Source organism: Equus caballus, chromosome 20 (assembly GCF_041296265.1).
Source record: "Equus caballus isolate H_3958 breed thoroughbred chromosome 20, TB-T2T, whole genome shotgun sequence".
In the NCBI taxonomy this organism is placed as follows: domain Eukaryota; kingdom Metazoa; phylum Chordata; class Mammalia; order Perissodactyla; family Equidae; genus Equus; species Equus caballus.
In genome coordinates, this window is record NC_091703.1 from 65,710,496 (window position 1) to 65,728,453 (window position 17,958).

General features: G+C 41.5%; 1 protein-coding gene across 5 annotated transcripts in view; it reads left to right on the plus strand.

Moving 5' to 3' along the window:
- Nucleotides 1-17,958, plus strand: part of SMAP1 (small ArfGAP 1) — a 160,269-nt gene that overhangs the window by 34,441 nt on the left and 107,870 nt on the right. For all 5 annotated transcript variants that reach the window (XM_023625154.2, XM_023625152.2, XM_070245776.1 and 2 more), the window contains exon 2: nucleotides 13,496-13,629. In XM_023625154.2, the coding sequence (XP_023480922.1) occupies nucleotides 13,496-13,629 (134 nt within the window). The remainder of the gene's footprint in view (nucleotides 1-13,495; nucleotides 13,630-17,958) is intronic.

The following is a 17,958-nucleotide window of genomic DNA, read 5'->3' on the forward strand; positions in this document are numbered from 1 at the left end:
CACATTTTCAAGTCACGTTTTTAGGTGAATTTGTTTCTGCTTGTACCATTTAAATAAAACTAGGATTTTGTTTTTTAAAATATACTAGGAAGATATATTTGGATATTGATTCTCATTTTTCCTGGGTACATCTTCTTAAAAGATTAAATACTTGAGGATTCTAGGAGGTGATATACTGAATTTTAAAAAGTTTATCTAATGTGTCTGTTCTGCTGTTCTTGGGAAAGAAAAAGTTAAGTGACTTGTCACTTGCTGATTTTCACAGAGCAGATTTTGTAAAAGAAGTGACTAAAATAGAATATTTTACTATTGCTCCTTCCCCACAAGCTCTTTTCCCACTATTTCTATTTTGTCTTGGTCAGTGGTACCATAAGTAAATATATAGTCTGCCATTTCAACATAAGAAATATCTTTGTTCAGTGGTAACCATGCATGTTAATATATGCAGCCTTTCTTCAGTCTTAAATTTATAAGGAGATTCTTGAGTCGAAGTTGGTTCCTAGGGCCTCATTCACTTTTTGCCCCTAGGCCCAGGCTGGTTTTGTATTCTGATAGCTTTGATCCATTTTTCTAGTGGTATTCTTCTCAGAAGGCTCTTGCGTTAGAGAATTTCCCAATTTTGTCTCTGCTGTGGAATATGTGCATAAATCTTTTTGAGGTTTTCTGAAAGTTTGTACTCCTGGAAACTTTATTAAAAAACAGAATTAATAAAATGAGAAGATAAAATCCAAAATGTAATAGATAAGTGGTTAGGAGAAATCTTAAAAATATTTCGGTATTACCAGAAGTGGAACTAGCAAAAGCTGTGGTAGGGAAGTGGTGAAGCTGAGCCTGGAGCCTCTAAGTGATGCTGAGGGAATCAGACTGAGGCTTGATGTGGTGGGTTAGTAAACCTGAGAAGCAGTGTTTGAGCCAGGAGGCTGTTTGGGAGGATGTTGTGGTAGTCTAGGACTCCGGGTGGTAGCTGACGAGATCCTGCACTGGGGCAGAGGCCCAGCTGCAGTGACATTAAAGTCAAAGATTTGAAAAAATTAAACAAAATTATTAGGATGTTTGCTTGATTGAATGGTTATGGATGATGAAAGAAAGAGAGGAGTAAGAATAACTTCCTTATTTCTCCCCTTAAGTCATTAGGTGGATAATGTTGGGGGAATCAGGAAGAGTAGAGTGTGTGTGTGTGTGTGTGTGTGTGTGTGTGTGTGTGACAAACAGGGAGAGAGAAAGAGAGGGAGGGGGGGAGGGAGGGGCTGAATGGAGAGATGAACTCCATCTTGGACTTGTTTGATTGGTGGTACGTTGGTACCCAAGTTGGTTATTAAGTATCTGACGCTTAGAGAAGAGATCAATACTAGAGACATGCCACATTTCCTCAATTATAAAAAATACTTTCTTGTGTTTCTCATCTTGAGAAGTGTCTCATAGTTAGTGTGTACCCTTAATGTGCTCCTTCTCCTTGAAATAGGATTATTTTATATCATATGTAATCAACGGAATAGCATGATTAAGGGAATAGAGGTTTTTGGAGTCAAAATCCTGGCCTCTTAACCGTAGTAGATGACATTAGCAAGGAAAAGTGTGGGATACAGAGAAGAGCACGTTAGTCTTAGAAAATGATTTGTTGCTATAGTGTGTGTTCATACATATTTTGTCACTCGGTGTTCAGAGCAGTCATTTGAATGTGGAATATGGTGGTATGTTTATTTTCAGATAAAGAAACTGATGTTCAGAGAAGTTGTGTACGGGAATATGTGTACAACTTCTATACAACTATACAAAAATGTATACAGGGTACATTTTTTTCTTAATTCTTTGTATTACAGCGTCTGTTGAATGCTCGTGCATAAGTATTCTACTGTTCTCATTTACTCTTCATTTCTACACGTGAAAACATACAGTGAAATGGAGGAAACTTGATGTAAACTCTCCCCCATCCTTTGTCCAGAATCTTCAAATGTTAACAGTTTACCACATTTGTTCTCTTTTTCTCCTGTATATACACACATTATTTTTTTCTAAACTGTTTCAGAATAAATTATAGACAAAATATTTCTGTACCTCTAAATACTTCAGTGTTTATCTTCTAAAAACAGGACTTTTCTTACGTAACCACAGTATAGTTATCAAACTCAGTGTTGTTCTATCACCTAATCTATAGACCTTACTCAGATTTCACCAATTGTCCCAGTAACGTCAGGGATAAATTTTTGGTTTGTCAGGCTCAACAAAACTGAATGAAGGACAGTGTTGTGTAAATGGGCAAAGCTTTAGATTGAAGTCTGAGCATTGGTGAGCACAGTCTGCTTTCTTAAGATACTTAATGGACGTGAGTCTCTGTGAGTGTGTTTGCCTGCCCTATATGTATATATACATCTCCCAGTTAGACTTTGGATTTGGTAGAGACTAGGGAGGAGAATACTTTTTGTTTTGGCCTTAACCCTTCCAGTGCCTGACAGAACAGCAGTGCATGCCCCAAACCGTCTTCGGAGGAATCCCAGCATTATTGTCCCTACTTAGCTTTCTGTCTTTCTCTCTTGCCTTTCTTTCATGCTCACTAAGCGTGTGCTGTGCACTGAATTAAAATGCTGGAAGTATCTATAAGTACTGATGGTGCTGATTTATTCTTAGGGACTGTCAGTAGATTGGGCAACAGTCATTTAAAAATGTTTTATAGTAAATGTTTTATTATGATATTTGATGTAGGGATGCACAAGTGGCCCTTCATTGACCCTTTAAAGAACAAACAAGCCAACAGAACCTCCTTGGTGTTTCTGAAGGCGAGCCTGGAGGTAAGCCTGACCCTGAGGAGGCATGGTCTGCCTTAGGTCCTGGGCGCACTGGGCCCTTTGCCTGACCTACTCTTGCCCACGGAGCTCAGTGGTTTGGTCCCCTGCCTCCTTTGGATCTCTGGTCAGAGAGTTTTCTGGCCAAGTAATAACTGCCTTCCTCTCCCCACTCCACCTGTGCTCCCCATCCACTTTCCCTTTTTCTCGGTAATATTCGCTGCCGTCGACACACGGTTACTTCCACATGTTTGTTCATTGTGTACCACTTTCCCCTGGATATGAGCTCCATGAGGGCAGGCGTCTGTCTTTCCTGTTCACCACCAATTCCCCAGGGCCTTGAACAAAAGTGCCTTGAATTAGTAGGCACTCAGTAATACTTGTTGGGTAAATGCATGTGCCGCTATTCTGAATCTGAGTGTAACAAACTTCTTTTTTTTAAATAGCAGTTTTGAGGGGATTACTTAAATATTGCAACTTAAATGCTGTCTTTCTGAATAGGGAGCTTTTTGAGTTCCTTTATCCTAGACCTTTTCTTTCAGAGGTTTTATTTTCTGTTATGTTATTGGTTTGGTTTTGCATAGGTTCTTAACAAGTAAAGATACTGAAGAAAGATGACTGCAGTATGTTAAAGGTTGATTCTTTTTTTTTTTTCTTGCTGAGGAAAATTGGCCCTGAGCTAACATCTGTTGCCAGTCTTCCTCTATTTTGTATATGGGCCACCACCACGGCATGGCCACTGACAAGCGGTGTAGGTCTGCACCTGGGAACCAAGCCTGGGCTGCCGAAGTGCTGTGTGCTGAACTTAACCACCAGGCTGCCGGAGCTGGCTCTCGATTCTTTTTTTTTTAACAAAACGAAAAATGTTCTTTTCGTACTATTTAATGTCAGTCTTGTTCAGACAAGTTTTAGGAGAATAAATTAATTACCTCTGCTGTTGCGAGTTGAGCGATTGCGATCGCTTGCCCTCTCTGTTCATGCTTCGTAGTCCACCTCCAGGAGGTGACTGACTGGAGCAGCCTGCGGACCTTTCTTCTGAGCAGCCTCATGATGAGCTCTGAGGCTCGTCAAGCTGTGCAGTTGCTGCAGGTTATTCCTGCGTGTCTTCTCAGCGTTGCTGATGCTGCTTCACAGGACGTGGGTGTGATGGAGGCTGGCCGTCGGTGACTGTCTCAGACCAACATGCGTAGTTCCTTTCAGATGGAAAAAGAGAATAGTTTAAAGAACACTTCATTTCCTTCTTAGTAAGGTATTGTATGTTAAAATATTTAACATTTAAAAACATGAGCTAAACATTCTGTTGAGTATGTTTGCTGGAAGAAACTGGCAATTTAAAATAACTGTTGTTGTAATACTGTTTCTGGAACTGCTGTTTAAACTCTCAGGTTTAGTTTGGAAACCTTTTTAATATGGTAGCATCTGTTTCCATGCTTCTTACCTGACGTCTCTGTGTGCCTGCCAGGATTGCACATCCTGAGATCGTCCACTCACGTCTTATCAACGTCAGCGACTAGTTGTACTACTGGCTGCCATTCTTTCTCTTCTGGTAAAAGTAAGGACAAGCAGTGAAAGGGGTGTATGGTATTTCATGTCTACATTTAAAGAAATGTATACAGGTTTTTTTTTAAGCAACCTTATTGAGCTATAACTTACATACTATAAAATTGACTTATTTTAAGTGTATAATTCAGTAATTTCTAGTATAGTAACAGTTTTGCCGTCATCGTCATAATGGAATTTTAGAATATTTCCATCATTCTAAAAAGACCCTCATGCTTATTTGCAGTAGTTTCCATTCCCTACCTGCAGGCTCTTCTGCAAGTTTGTAGTTCACTTGTTTACAGTGTGGGAACCACGTTTTCATGGACTGTTGTTTGGTTCTGTTGGTGATCCACAAGTGTGCCTGACCCATAGCGTAGCTGACTGTGCGCGTGGAGGGCCGGGCAGTGCTCTTGGGTGAAGAAGAAAGGGCCTGTGGTAGAGAAAGGGAAAGGGCTTCTTCCTTGTTTCAGGCTTGATCCTGGACAGAGTGTTGGTATAGATAATTTCTCTGGGCTCCTTTTACTGCTTTGGTGTGTGTCCCTTGCCTGGGTGGGTGTCCCTGTGACACTGCCGTATGAACTCCCTTTACGTCCCACTTGCTTTGGCTCTCCTCCTCCCTTATCAGAATTCTCCACCCTTCCCAGTTTCCTTCTCCAACAAATAAAAGAAAGCCAATTGTTACTGCCTCTAATCTTGGGTATTATGAGGAAACAAAGTGAACTTATAATAAGGTGGCAAGGATTGATACTTCTGGAAAGATGGAAAGGCTATTTGCATCTTTAAATCTGTATTATTAGCCTCAATAATAAGTGATTTGGCATTTCAGAAGTTGACAGAATCGAGTAAAACCAGTCAGCCACTGTGAGGGAATTTTCTTTGGAAGGATGGAATTATCGTGGTAGGAGATGCAAAGTATTCACCATTGCATTTTGGGATCTGCCCGTGGCGTAGCCTTTGCTCTTTCCTGCTTTCCAGAATTTTTCCTTATGTTTTGACCTTAAGTTCCTCAGTCCTGAAAACCCACCTAATGTGTTTATTAGGATTAAGTCAGACACTGTGTTTGGAAATATGATGAATCTGATGTTGTGCGTATTAAATAAGACGGTGGTTTCCTCTCAAAGTGCCCTCCTGGTGGTTTTGGCATCAGTAACTTGGGTGACTCAGGTCTTAGCTACCATTTGTAAGCTAGAGACTGCCGAGATTCTTTTTTGCTGAGGAAGACTGGCCCTGAACTAGCCTCTGTGCCCGTCTTCCTCCACTTTATGTGTGGGTGGCAGCCACACCGTGACTGACGAGTGGCCCTGAGCTAGCATCTGTGCCTGTCTTCCTCCACTTTATGTGTGGGTGGCAGCCACACCGTGACTGACGAGTGGCCCTGAGCTAGCATCTGTGCCCGTCTTCCTCCACTTTATGTGTGGGTCGCAGCCACACCATGACTGACGAGTGGTGTAGGTCCGTGCCTGGGATCTGAACCTGCGAACCTGGGCCGCTGAGGTGGAGCGCGCCAAACTTAACTGCTGCATCACGGGGCTGGCCCCAAGACTGCCTGCATTTTTATACCAGATGCTGTGCTCAATCCAGAGCACATGGAGATCAGTGAAATGAAGTCTCTCCTCTCAGAGACCCTTTCTCAGAAAAGAGAGCTGAAACAGTAACTGTAGATCGTTGCGAAAAATGTCATTAAAAGAGTGGTGCTGGGGCAGTGGGAGAAGGCTTTATGGAAGGCTGCCACCCACACATAAAGTGGAGGAAGACGGGCACAGAGGCTAGTTCAGGGCCAGTCTTCCTCAGCAAAAAAGAATCTCGGCAGTCTCTAGCTTACAAATGGTAGCTAAGACCTGAGTCACCCAAGTTACTGATGCCAAAACCACCAGGAGGGCACTTTGAGAGGAAACCACCGTCTTATTTAATACACACAACATCAGATTCATCATATTTCCAAACACAGTGTCTGACTTAATCCTAATAAACACATTAGGTGGGTTTTCAGGACTGAGGAACTTAAGGTCAAAACATAAGGCCTTTCGACATGAGTCGAAAAGGAGGTCACTGTTAGTAGATAGTGTTAAGTTTTCTGTTCCTCGTCATAGTTATTTTCTACTTATAAAAAAATTCAAAGAAGCTTTTGTCTTTGCTAGTCTCTCATGGTAATCAGAAACTTACAAGAAGTTTCTTCTCAGAAGAGCATGCAATTTCACCATGTTTCTCGAATGGTGAGACAGCTGTGAGTTCTCAGTAAAATTCCTCTTCATTTTTTAGATAGAGTATTTTTTACATCGTTTAGATATATAATGATTTATGATTAAGTAAACTTCATTTTTCCACTTTCTGCAGAGGTTCTGTATCTTAAACTCTTTCATGTCTATCTGAAAGTTGTTAGTCACTTGGCACTCTATAAATTTTAGGTGTATATATATCACAACTCAGGGAAATCCCGTCAGTGTGTGAAGTGAAGAAGCTTCGTGTGCCCAGGTGCTGCAGCCACGTCCTTTCTGGTGCAGCGTTACAGCTGGCAAGGCTCCTCAAGGTGGAGGCACCACTGCTTTCACTGAGCGGGCTGTGTCCCTACTGGACCTGCTCTAGTTGGACTCATCGTTAGCGATCGCCCTGAATGCCTCTGTCTCTGCAAAGCCTGCCCTGAGACCCCTGGCACGTTTGTCTCTTCCTCTGCTGTGTCCCCCATCACTTGTCCCCTGTACCGTGACCGTCGTGGGACTTGGCCGAGTGCCGGCTCCTTGAGAGTGGACCTGTGTTTGTCCTCTTCCTTTAATACCTTGGTGAACATAGGCACCTAATATGTATTTGGTATTTAAATTGAATCTAGAAAACTAAGAGTTGATGAAAATGTGCTGTCTTGTTCTTTAACTCCTCTTAGGATTTTGGCTCTGGGGGGCTGGCCCAAGGGTGCAGTGGGTAAGTCCAGTGTGTTCTGCTTCAGCAACCAGAGTTCACTCGTTCAGATCCCGGCCGTGGGCTTACACCACTTGTCAAGCCATGTTGTGGTGGCGACCCACATGCAAAATAGAGGAAGATTGGCACAGATGTTAGCTCAGAGTGAATTTTTCTCATCAAAAAAAAAAAAAAGAATTTTGGCTCTGAAATAAGGGATTAAATCTCTAGTACATTCCATTTACTGCCACCAACTTGTCAACTTGCAAATATAATTCTCATTAAATTAGGTTTGTTACAGGCTTAGCTGCTGTAACAAAAAAACCCCCCAACTACTGTGGCTTAAACAGGATAGAAGTTTATTTCTCCTTCACGTTAGTCTGGGGATGAACTGTCCAATGTGGAGAGAGCAGCTCTGTCGTCTTCAGCACGGGGCTTTTGTGTCTGGGTCCAAGGTAGCAGGTTCATTTCTTACCATCTCCCAGCCAGTGGCAGATAGGAGGAGGCCCAGGGTCACAGGCCTGGTTTGGTTAACGGTGAAACACATTTCGGCTCACATTCCGTAGGGCAGAACTTGGTCTTGTGGCCACACTTGGCTGCAGGGGAGGCTGAGAAATGTCATCTCTGTCTGGGCAGCCATGTTTCTAACTGAAACTCAGGGCTTTTGTTATTAAAAGGAAGAGGGGAAAGCTGAACATTAAAGACAGCAGCTTCTACCACACAGTTTTTGCTTTTGGTTCCATTCTTTAAAACAGTGGATGGATTGCTTCAAGTATCAAAGAACCTGTGTATTTGACTCAGTCATCAGCCTTAGCACATTTCTTAGTGTGCTGCCTGTTCCCGGCGTAGGTGGTGTCGAAGGCCATGGAAAGTCTGCCCAGGGAGAAGTTTACCATCTGTGTTAGTCAACGTGACTGAACATGCGGCAGGTACCTGTTGTGGCCCGTTGTCATGGGCTGTAACATTTATAGGAAGGGAGAATGAGGGATGGAGTCGTAAGGAAAGGTGTTATGGAGAATATGGGACTCCCGTTAGGCCTCAAAGATGAGGTAGGATTGGTATGATCACAAGCAGAACGTTTCGGACAAAGGAAATGGTGTGCAGGGATGGGTCAACACAGGGTAATTGAGTTGTGTTCAAGGGAAGGCAAGGAGTCTGTTTGGATTGGCTCCCTGAGTGTGTGCAAAATAAAGTTGATTTAAGAAGGATCACGATTATGGATGGTCCTGAGAGCCAGATAGAGGGAAACAGAGAACTGTGTTAGAGGATTGGAGTTGGCAACGGAAGCAGCGAGAGTTTACTCTGGTGATGGAATTCAGACGGGCGAATCCATCCTTCACCCTGCTTGCTTTCTGTCTCCTCTCAGTTAACACGTCCAGAGGTTCTTTCCTAGCCCCGTGCTTAACTTCTCTAAAACTTTCGACACTTGACCATCTTTTCTTTAAAACTTTGGCCTTCTCTGATTTTGCGCTACCTTTCATTTTCTCCTTAAGACTTCGCACTCTGCTGCTTTTGCTCTTTCTGTTCTTGGGGCTGCAGCTGTCATCTTGAAGAAGGCGCTCGGTATATCTTCCAGTTTGAACTTCAGCCATCTATTCCTGAGCACTTGCTGACATTTTCATCTTGATGTGTCACTATCATTTAGAGCATATGACAGATCTCCTTCAGTTTTCTGACTCTGCAAGTAACCTCATGCTTTAAATCCCAGATGGGAAGCAGTACTTCAGACACCTTGATTTTTACTTAGTGAGTAGCCCTCTGTTTCCTACTTGCTAAGTCCTGTCGGTTCCTCCCGGTGATGCTCATGTGTGTTCATTTCCATTCCTGTTGCTGCCGTGTTTATCAATCTCTCGTGTGGTGCGTTTGGATTATCATTGTTCCCTGGGCGTTCACGGATGAAGGGTGTAGTCAGGGTGCTAACATCGGCGAGGCCAGAGACCACCTTCTCTGCTGTCGCTCGAGCTCTGCTATGTTGTAACTGTGACACTGCGATTGCTCACGTGTTTGGTTGACGCCAGCTTTCTCGTGTTATGCTAGCATCTAGTGATAGGGATGACTCAAGATAGCCTGACATCTGAATTCAAAATAAGCTTTGAATTGTTTCCTCAGCAGATTTCATTCCTCGTTTGTTAAAATACGTTTTCACAGTTTAAGTCACATACTCAGTAAGAATAATGAAAGCAGATCAGGAAGTATGCTGAATGCTGGAGTTGAAGACCACGTTGAGAATAATCTAGACTCTTGTATTCAAAATGTAGTCTGTAATGGCAGTGTGGACCTCTCTGGTCCTTGTTAGGAATGCAGAATCTCAGGTTCCGCTCCAGGGCTACAGAATTAGTATCTGCATTTTCGTTATCTCCCCAGGGATCTGCATGCATGTTAGAATTTGAGAGACGTTCACCTGGAACTGACTGTGCATTTCTTTAACCTTTCATGGTTTGAGACTTGGCTGCTAAAATGATTAAATCTGTCAGCTATTTATCTGTTTGTATTCATCTATTTGGTTACCTTAGATTTGTTTGTAAATTTCAAAATAGATGAAGTGTTCCACGTTGTTGTAAGTGTCATAAATGAGGGCTGTACCGGGGAGAGGCAGCACGTTAGAGTCCTCTGCGAGCGGGCAGCGTGCGAGCAGAGACCACGGGACAGGGAGGCCAGGCGTGCGAAGAGCCGATAAGGGACATGCAGGGCAGAGGGGCAACAGGTGAAGGCGCGGGCCTAGTAGTGTCTAGTAGTACCAGAGTGGGAGTCCCGTGGAGAGTGCGGAAGAGGCATCGCGGCCTCTTCTGAGGGGCAGGGTGAATGGCAGAAGGCCTTTTGTTTGTGACTTCCTCCCGTGAAGTCCTGAACCTTTCCCCAGATACTCTCATACTCTCCCCTCCAGCTGTACCAGGCTCCCTGTCACTCTGCCTTTGTTAGCCGTCACCGAGAATGTGTCCTGGCATAGTCTGTGCCTGCTGCTGAGTGTCAGCCTCTCAATTTCAGTTGAGGCTCTGCTTCTGCCGAGACCTGTGAGCCTTCTAGCAGACTGTCTCCTGGGGGGGGGTCCCCTTTGCCCTTCATGTGTTATCACATTGTGCCAAAATTGATTACTCCGTCTTATATTTCAGATTTATCCATGTTGATATGTGCACTTTCTTCATTTTCACGGTTGTGTAATGTTCCATCATTTGGTGAGATAAACATGCTGGTGAACATTCAAGTTATTTCCAATTGTTTTAGAAACCATGCTGCTATAAATATTTTGGTGCGTGGCTTCTTGAAGGCCTATATGGGTTTCTCTGTAGTGTTTTTCAGCCCTCTTTTTTGACCATGACACAGAGAAACAACATTTCACAGCATCATTCAGTTTGTGTGTGAATGTGTGTCTGTACACATATATATGTTATTGATTTCTTAAAAATTTAATAAAATTATATTTTCCCTTCATGAGATGCGCTTGTATCTTTTCATTCTCTTCTAAAAATAAATACTTGTTGAGATTAAATTAATGAGCTGTGATCTGTCACTTAAAATGTAGCTGTAGGGTGTGTGTTGTGTACATAGATATGTCACGTTACATATATAACCTTGCAAACCTGTACATCTGTGTGTGTAAACATGTGTGTGACAGAGAGAGAATGTGAATAGATTGCCCGGTGGAAGGTTTATTCACCTACAACTTGGCTGGATTTCACAGATTGGTTTTACGTAGTAACACCTGTTTATGCCTGGCTTGGCCTCCTGCCTCCAGGAACTTAGCTTTTTGCCCTTGTGTCTGTGGTCTCTTCACAGCGTGTGCTTGGTACAGAATTGGTAAGTACTCACTGAATAGTTTGGCGAAAGAAAGTGAGGATTTCCTACCAATAATTGAAGCACAGTTATGTTGAACAACTGCTATTTTATCAAAGCAATTTTAGGTAAATTTGCAAGGCTGATTTTCTTTTTTTTCTTTTGAGGAAGATTAGCGCTGAGCTAACATCTGCTGCCTATCATCCTCTACTTTATATGTGGGACGCCTGCCACAGCATGGCTTGACAAGCAATGTGTAGGTCTGCACCCGGGATCTGAACCGGCAAACCCCAGGCCACTGAGTTGGAACGTGCAAACTTAAGCGCTGTGCCACTGGGCTGGCCCCAATAAGATGGTTTTTATAGCCTTAAATTGTATAAGACCTAAAGATCACCTAACATTTAATTACATCTCGCTTTGCTCAATAGTAATGTAGCCATTTTTCCTAACTGCTAGCGTCGTTCTTGTACAACTCTTTTATACATTTTAATCCCTTTATTGTCTTCGGGTGTTGTAAACATACACCACCGTGTTGGGTTCCACAGCTTTTTACCTGCAAGGACAGTCGCTATCACATTATGCAAATGATGCTTCCTAATTAGTTCATTCAGTCACTGCATTTGCTGCTTCGGGAAAATTGTCCCATAGAGAAAAGTCTCCATTTGTATTTGGCTATGGGTCTAGCGATATTCTGAGGGGAGTCATTCAGTTTTAAGAACAAAAATGAAGCCACGCTTAAGGTGTGTTGAAAATGTTTTGTTTTCCTGTCATGCTCTGGACTAACTGCCCTTTTGGGAGCTGTTCTTGAGGAAAGTCAGGATACGGTTCCTCTGCAGACCAATGTGGAAACTTCTCTAGAGAAGGAAAAAGTATCGTGTTTTGATTTTCAAACTTTGTTAATGTGACGATAACTTGTACTTGACTAGTGCTTTAAAACTTTCAAGGTGGTTTCCGTTCAAGTCTGGCCTAGGTAGTGAGGGCAGCCAGGCCACTCTTCACTCATTTGCAGAGAAGAATCTCGTTGCTCAGTTTGTCGTTAGTCGAGTGTAATTTCTGCAGCTCCGAGGTGGCAGAGGGGTTGACAGTCCAGGTCTCCTGGCCTCTAATTCATTTTGAGTGTTAGTGGTCGAACAAGTATTAACCAGAGCTTGTCCCAGATGCTTAACAGCGGGGTGTTTGGGTGTAAATTGTATATGCAGAATCCACCTCCTGTGTAATTAAGGAGTTTGGGGGGATGTGTTTAGTTTTATTTACTGTATTGTAATTACTAGCTGCAACGTTATTTTGTAGATTAACTCTCCCCTTTGGGTAAAAAGTATATACTTGAAATAGAAGCCTAAATTTTTTAAAAAACTTGGTTTTTATTGATGTCTCTTACTGTCTATATTTTTTTGATAATCAAGTGATTTATAGAAATCTGTGAGGTATAAGCTTCTGAATATTTGACATAATTTCCAGATACTACTTTATTTTTTAATTTTTATGTTAATTGTATAAGCAATATGAAAATAATCATGAGAACATTTAAAATTGTCATGAAATAGTATATTCAGAGATATGAAGAACAGTACGGCTAGGGTTTATATTCTTGTATACTTGTGAGTTTCTCTGTAGTGTTCCTCAGAATCTTTTGGCCATGACCCAAAGAAGTAACATTTTGTAGCACACCTCAGTTCAGCTCACCTTTCTTAGTCTCTGGGTTATATCTGAGATTTATCCACGTCAGTACAAGGCTTCTTGAGGTGGTCCTTGTTGTTTCTCATCCTTGCCAACACTTAGTATTAATCAAGTAAAAAAAATGTTTCCAGCTTTTCCAATTTTGTATTGAGTGCAAAATGGGGGTCGTTGTGGTTTTACAGGGCATTTTCCCTAATTACCAGTGAGGTTGTGCCTGTTTACCTAAGTTTATTGGCTATACATTTCTTCTTCTGTGAATTACCCACTCATGTCTTTTTGCCCAATTTTCTATTAGGTTGATTGACTTTTTCTTCTTCATTTCTAAGTTTCATTTTTGAGAACTCTGATTTTTTCGGGATCTGAAGCCGCGAATCGCAGGCTGCCAAAGCGGAGTATGAACCTAACCACTACACGTGGCCAGTTGGCCCCTCTTCGTTTGATTTTTATTTGTCGGTGATCTTTTAAGTGCTATCTTACGTATTTAATAAAGAACTTTTTACTCCGGGATATTGCTACTGCTGGTTCAAATATGCTGCATGAAATTCTTGTTCACATATAAATTACTTTTAAAGTCTTAGATTGGAGGAAAGATTCTAGGAAAGCAAAATTAGTAAACTTATGAAGGTTGTTGAAAGTTGATTTATAGCCTTTCAGCACAGCCAAGACACATGTCTTGTTTAGCAAGCCGCTGTTGGTACCATTTAAAAATTTGAGCATGTGAATTCTGTAAGCCTCCATTATAATTGTATAAAAAAGGAGAATGCTTCTCATATTCTGTCATGATGTTTATTTTGGTTTTTAATATTTGCTTTTCTTTGTTTCATCTCCTTAATTAGGTCCCCGATGGGCTTCCTGGAATATTGGTGTGTTTATTTGCATCAGATGTGCTGGAATCCACAGAAATCTTGGAGTTCATATATCCAGGGTCAAGTCAGTCAACCTAGACCAATGGACACCGGAACAGATACAGGTAAACATTTCCTTATTGAGAGATTACTAAAAATACTTAAAATGAATTTAAAATCTATAATGCTTCTTGCATCTAAGAATTAACATTTAAAAGTAGTATATTGAAATGGCATGTGCCACATAAAATTTGAGTGTTATTTAAATTGTCAGTTCACAGATGTTTATTTCTTCTTGGGTCTATAATAAAGTCAGTTTTTAATCTTTTTATCTAAGATAGTGATTTTGGAGTATTTAAAACATGAATTCCTTCCCCTTGTGTTGGTGAAATTTGCCAGTGTAATCCGTAGTCTGCTCTGCGTTCCTGTCAGCAGAGGGAGCCTGGGGAGAGAGCGTGAGCCTTGCCAGCCCAGGGGCTGACCTGCAGGCCACCTGCTGTCGGAGGTGCTTGGTGTGCAGACAGGGCCTCAGTGGGAAGGCAGCTGGTGAGCAAATGTCCTAATGACTGATTTGGATTTGTTTCAAGTGGGTTAGCTTTCTTAGAGACACATTTATAGTTTTAAGGGTTCACTGTTTTTCCAGTGTGACCACGTTAGATTCTCAAAATCTGTTTAATATCTGTTAATATACTGTTTAAGCCTTAAGGTTGACTGCTAATGTAAAAATGATTATTTCTACTGGCTTTATTTTGTCACTTAGAGTGAAATTACACTACTTTTCTTATGTCCTTTGAAATTACTTTTAGTTAATATGAAGGCTAAATACACAAATATGTGTACGTGAACCTCAGTGATAAGCATACATACCTCAGAATCAGACAAAAACAAACAAAACACAAAAGTGGCCCTGGTGGGGTGGGGTAAGAGTAGAAAGAGGAGAATGGAAGGCTGGGGGCAGTGGGTCATTAAAAAAGAGTTAGATTGGGTAAAGAAAGTAAAACTTCTACGCCGAAGATAGATTTCTGCCAAAGTAAATTCTAAATGGAGCAAAGATTTAAATGTGTTTAAAAATTAAACCTCAAAAATATTCACAGGGAAAAAAAGACTAGAGAATAAAGTCAGGCATAATTTATTCAGTCTTAAATTAGTTTTTGAGTGTTTTGCTGGCTAGGACACAAAAGGAAATATATTTTACGTATTTTCAAGGTTCTTGAGCAAAGAATTTACTTGTTACATCAAGGAAGCAGAGCTTTTTGAGCTCTTCATATGAGGCAGTGTTCTTAATGGCATCTCTGTGGTCACTGTGGTGACAGAGTCCGTGATGTTTCTTAAGGTGTCTTCAAGCAAATGTGAAGGGTCGTTTGCAGGGTAACTTGGTGTTTGTAGTGGGGTCTGGACCCAGAGGGAGACCTGGGCGGTCTCGACAGGACCCCTGCCGGCGGGCGGCCTCGCTGCTTCCTCGGTGGAGGGTGCCTTGGTGGAGGGTGCCTCGGTGGAGGGTGCCGGCTGCAGTGCGTGAGAGTGAGTGAAGCCTGAGAGCGGCAGTCCCTGGCCGTCCTCCACTCGCCACAGCCTCAGCTCGTCAGTTGCTAGGAGTACTGGTCCGTTTGCTCACCTTGTAAGACCCTCAGCCTTGCTCTCCTGACTATCTTTCTGATCTTAAGGAATTTAGTGTCCTGTGTGCTGAATTGGTTGCTAAATGTACTACTGAGTAAATAATACACAAACTGATCCATTCTGCAGTATTATTGAGTATAAGTGAATTACTTCTTCAGAATATTTGCCAAAAATAATTAATTCATTTTTGGGAGCGTTGGGTGCTGAGGCATTTTGAGATGAGTAGTTAGGTAATTGTGTCACTTGTTGTCGAGGGTGCTTTTTGTTCAGCTGAAGTGCATCCTGTTTCCTGTGGTGGTAGGTAGGTTCCGTGTAATACAACTCTCTTTATACCTTGGCATTTTATTTTTTTTACTTTTTTAAAAGAATTGAGGTCTAATTACAGAGAGAACAATTGATAGGTTAGAAGTGAGTTTTACCTGTCTTGGCGAGCGTCTCTACTGTGCCACCACCACCCCAGTGAAGATACACAGAGCACTTTTATCCCCTAAAAAGTTTCCTTGTGCCAAGTTCTAGTCAGGTCCCCCAGGGGCAGACGCTGCCCTGAGCTCTGTCCCCTTGCGTTAGTTTTGCTGTGCACTGGAACTTTTGTTTTTTGAAGTTTGTTCCTGTTAACTCTGACTGTTAATTTAGAGTAGGGAAAGTGAAGATCACAATGTGATTTATTCCTTATTCATATGAGTATTTTATAGTATGTTCTATGTGTTCCTTATTCATATGATATTTTATAAGAATTTCTTTGATATAAAAAAGATTGGTGGTATTTATAGAAGTAAGAGAAATACTTTGCCTGCATATGTAGTTCTACTCTCTGTCCTCCCTACCACCACTCCCAACATTTCATGGAAGTCATGTTACTAATTTTCAGACTATACTTAGTTTTGGGTAGTTCTATTTTTTTTTAATACCTTTTGTTAGTAAATATGGAAAGATGATTTAATCTTTGAGCCTAGTCAAGTAATTAAATGAAATTGTTCCCCTTTTTTTTGTGACTCTGTAAAGAGTGACTACTTAGTAAGTTTTGCCTCAAGGTTACTTATTGACTGACAGGAGTTATATATGCTCCATATTTATATCAGGTATTTATATGTATGTTGTGTGTGTGAGAGTCAATTTGAAGGGTATCTACCATGTTATACCTGTGTTAGAATTGCTGTATGCTTATTTTTTAAAGAAAATAATTTATCTACCAAAACTTATTTTGATTATTATTAGCATAGAAATAGAGTTATTCACCTTAAATTTTAATCAAAATTCTTTTTTAAAATGTGGTTCATGGTCAGATTTTAAATGTCTTTGATCTTGGGTTTATTGTCAGGTACTTCTCAAATTTTTGGAAAGGACCAATTTTTTTTAATACTTTTACAAATACTGTAGCTTTTACTTTTTGTTTTGCATTGGTTCATTAATCCTAAGTCTTGATTACCATTTTTCCCCTTAATTTAAAATTCTTAATTATTCATTTTTCAATGTGTATATTGAAGGAGTAAAAATGAAGAATACCTTATTCTTATTACAGAGGAATGTTGCTTTTGCTCTCAACTTTCTTAGCTCCCTTGCAGAATTGTGCTGCTTAATGAAACATCTCAATGAGACCTTGTCCATGTTAGAAAATACACTGCGTGTATTTGGTATTTGTCATGATAGCTTTTGGAGCCCTTTTAGTGTGTTTTGTTTCTGTGAATCTTTCCGTGTCTTCTCTCCTGGGCTCCTGGTTTACCCCCTCCTCGTGCTGTTTGTTGATACGTACTTGGTGTTTTCCTGGGAACCCCAGGCCCACTCAACTGAAATGTGTTCTTTTGTAAAAATATGTCTTGGGAGCTTTCCATTTGAAATGCCCAGTCTCCACAGGATGTGACTTGTCCTTAGTGAACTTGCCTTCAACATTTGTCTGCGTTTCCGGAAAACCCCCTCAGTTTCTATCCTCACTGTTTTTGCTGTAGCTTTGACTGCGCTTTGGGCTGGGAGGTCCTTAAACCCAGCTCTTTTCACGCCGTGTTTACTCTTACAGTGAAAGGATAGCAGCTTTCTTCCCTCTCGTTTTCTGTCCACCTAGCCCGGAAGGTTTCTGCTTTGACTTCAGCTCTTTTGTTCTCTTGTGTTAGGGGCAGAGTAGAAGGTGGTGGCCTCTGGTTTCTCTGCCTTTGTTTTCTTTCTCAATCTTCCTTCCTGCTTTTCCACCCAATTAAAAACATTATGTTCACTTGGGAGGCATCTTGAAACTCTTTCTTCTTCTTTGAAACATGCTGCTTTACGCCTCCTTCCATAAAAAGTCTCCCTGACAGCTGCTTTCCCTCAACATACAGCTCTTGACTGCTACACTCATTTCATTTGTTTGCTTGTTCAGTCAGCAAACGTTTATTAACTACTCACAGTGTGCCAGCCACTGTCTTCTGTGGACTAGCTATTATCTTCCTTGAGTGGGCGAATTTTTTTTTTTTTAATGATTGGCACCTGAGCTAACATCTGTTGCCAGTCTTCTTCTTTTTCTTTCTTCTTCTTCTTCTTCCCAAAGCCCCCCAGTACATAGTTATCTATTCTAGTTGTAGGTCCTTCTGGCTCTGCTACGTGGGACGCCACCTCAGCATGGCCTGATGAGCGGTGCCATGTCTGTGCCCGGGATCCAAACTGGTAAAACCCTGGGCCGCCGAAGCAGAGCAGGAACTTAACTATGCGGCCACGGGGCCAGCCCTAGCAGTTGAATTTCTTGAGCAAGGTCTTTACCTACTCTTTCATTTCATTACCTTACTTTTCTCTTTGCTAACTCACTTTTGTTCCCATCATTCTGCTAAGTTTGCACTCACAAAGAACATTAGTTACTCCTGATGGCTGAATCC